The 2,900-nt window shown below is 35.6% G+C and overlaps 1 protein-coding gene across 1 annotated transcript; it reads right to left on the bottom strand.

Annotated features, from left to right (window-relative positions):
* Nucleotides 1–1,253: 1,253 nt before the first annotated feature.
* Nucleotides 1,254–2,210, bottom strand: LOC141171776 (olfactory receptor 10AG1-like). Its single transcript, XM_073655418.1, has one exon. It carries the CDS (start codon nt 2,196–2,198, stop codon nt 1,254–1,256), a length of 945 nt encoding a protein of 314 aa, XP_073511519.1. The 5' UTR covers nt 2,199–2,210.
* Nucleotides 2,211–2,900: the final 690 nt, after the last annotated feature.

Genomic DNA, 2,900 nt, shown 5'->3' with positions numbered 1-2,900 from the left:
CCCCAAAGGTAAAAGTCTAAGGCGGTCTGATCAGGAGACCTTGGTGGCCATTCAACTGGCCTATGACGACCAATCCACTTTCCAGAACACTGTTCATGTAGGAATGCTCGGACCTGACACCCATAATGTGGTGGTGCATCATCTTGTTGGAAAAACTCAGGGAACGTGCCATCTTCAGTGCATAAAGAGGGCAACACATCATCATGTAGCAATTTCAGATATCCAGTGGCATAGAGGTTTCCATTGATGAAATATGGCCCCACTATCTTTGTACCCCATATACCACACCATGCCATCAAGATACGAGATGTGCAGCATCTGAAACAACAGATACTGGAAGCCTGTGCTAGCATTTCTTCTGCGGTGTTGCTATCAGTGTGTCAAGAGTGGGAAAAGAGGGTTGCATTGACAATCCAACACAATGGGCAGCACTTTGAACACATTTTATAAGTGGTCATAAACTTGTAAAAAACTCATGAAAGAATAAAGTTACGTTAAAACCAAGCACACCATTGTTTTTCTTATGAAATTCTAAATAAGTTTGCTGTGTTTGATGTGTCACATGACCCTCTTCCCATTGAAAAAATATCACCAACCATTCACATTTAATTTAGCTGTATCCATATAAATGGCCCACCCTGTATTTAGCATGAGTGTTCTATACAAAAAAACTGTTTAACTTGATTCATTTTTTTTCAGGAGATATTCCACATTATGTACTTTAAGTTTTTGGGTGCCAATAACAATGAGCAGAACTGCATATATATTAAGTATATATATACCGTATATTTTTTTCTTTTAAAGTTAATTTCCCCACTTCTTCCCATCCAAAAAAAAGACAACTATAATAACTATATTTGTTATAGCTTCATTGGTAACAGCCGATCTAGCAAACTATACAATTATTTAACCCATAAGATAAACTCCATAAAGAAAAAAAATCAGAACACCATGATTTCTATTTTTTCATTGTCATATTTCCTATGAAAATTAGCTGCGTCATTAAGGGTTTAAAATATATATATATGAGACCACTTAAACATTTCCTAAAAATTATCTCAGGAAAGCAGTTTCCCCTTATCTAGATCCAAATATTCTAGGATTTTCCTGTGAGAATTTTGAATTTCCTCATATTCTATGTATATTTTTGGCCATAGCCATCAATCTAGAAGAACATTCTTTAATTAGGCATCTTAAAAATATATCACTGATTGTGATTTTAAGATAAACCTAAAATATGTAAACCACACAGATCAATTTTGAAGTTTTGTTTTAATGTAACATTTCATCTTTTTCACTGCATTTTTAACATCGTTATTCCTTAAAGTATATATGAAAGGGTTCATAAAAGGTGCAATAATAGTATATATGAGGGATAAATACTTCTCCTCATTTTTGCCATAACTTGATTTTGGTCTCAAGTACATAATAGTGCCCGATCCATAGAACATGGAGACAACTATAAGGTGGGAGGTACAAGTGGAGAAAGCTTTTTTCCTCATCCCTGCAGAATGGTGCTTGAGAATTGTCCAGATGATGTTTGCATATGAAACTACAGTCAATACAAAAGGTCCTATAATAATAATAAAAGTGATTATGAGCATGATAATTTCATTGAACTCTGTGTTATTACAGGCCTGACTCATTAATGGCGGAATGTCACAGTAAAAATTGTTAATTCTATTGGAGCTGCAGAATGGTAATGAAAATATGAGTGTGGTTTGTAGGACTCCGATCACTGTTCCAATAAGCCAACAACCAACCACCAGCCTGATGCAAACTATCTTTTCCATAATATTATTATATAGTAATGGATGACATATGGCGTTATATCGATCATACGCCATGGCGGCCAACATGTAGCATTCTGCACTTCCCAGTAATAGATAACAGTTCATCTGTGCAGCACAACCATAGAAGGTGATTGTTTTCTTCTGTGAGAGAAGGTTGACCAACAGATTTGGAATTATAGTAGACAGGTAACATATCTCCAAAATGGAGAAATTGGCAAGAAAGAAATACATAGGAGTATGAAGATTTGGGCTGAAGCGATATAAAAGAATTATAAACATATGAGCCAACAGTGAAACCTTAAAGATGCAGAGAAAAACCATGAAGAGGAAATATTGGATTTGAAGAACATCAGAAAATCCGACGAGAATAAATTCAGTTATTCTTGTGTAGTTTGTTCTCTTCATTTTCTTGACTGGGTCAACGATAAATAAATTAAAAAAAAAATGCTGTTTACAAAAAGAAATGATATAAAGAAAAGATTAGATTAATTTAATAACAATGAATTATTGTAAAATAGCCACTTGAATAAAAATTAATTCAAAGAGGCTATCCGGTCACAGACGTAAAGTCTGCAGTCACTGTAGCTGCAGACTTCTGAAAAGTAACAGTGTGCAATTCGCATACTTTGATGATTACCCTGTAAACCCCGTGTCATTGGGCAGTCACATGCATACTTGCAGTCACATTCTGACTAGACTAACCTTTGTTTCTCTCAATTGTTTTCTACTGAGAGAAGCACGATAAGATTAATCTGTTTATAGGGGAATCTTGATAATAAGTGCATCGCACACCGTCTCACTTAAGCAGCCAGCAGTCACGTGGAGTGCCTACAGGGTTTTTCTTCTGAAACCTGTCAACCCCTTTAGAGAGGACCTTTCACCAAATTTTTAATGTTGAGTTGGACACTGCTTTACAGAGATATTAGCAAGCAAAGCATTTGACACATAATGAGTTAACTTTTGTTAGACCTATGTGGGTGTTTTCCCTGGGTGTTTGTTCTTTTTCTCCCTGTATGAGTTGCTATCTGATAATGCCCTCTTGGAAGGTAATAAAAGTTAACTCATTAGGTGACAAATACTTTGATTGCTAATAACTCCGCTCTGGAG

The sequence above is a fragment of the Phyllobates terribilis genome, unplaced genomic scaffold (assembly GCF_046119375.1).
Source record: "Phyllobates terribilis strain yellow unplaced genomic scaffold, ASM4611937v1 Scaffold_12__6_contigs__length_324123572, whole genome shotgun sequence".
In the NCBI taxonomy this organism is placed as follows: Eukaryota; Metazoa; Chordata; class Amphibia; order Anura; family Dendrobatidae; genus Phyllobates; species Phyllobates terribilis.
This window is presented reverse-complemented; position numbering and strand designations above follow the sequence as displayed.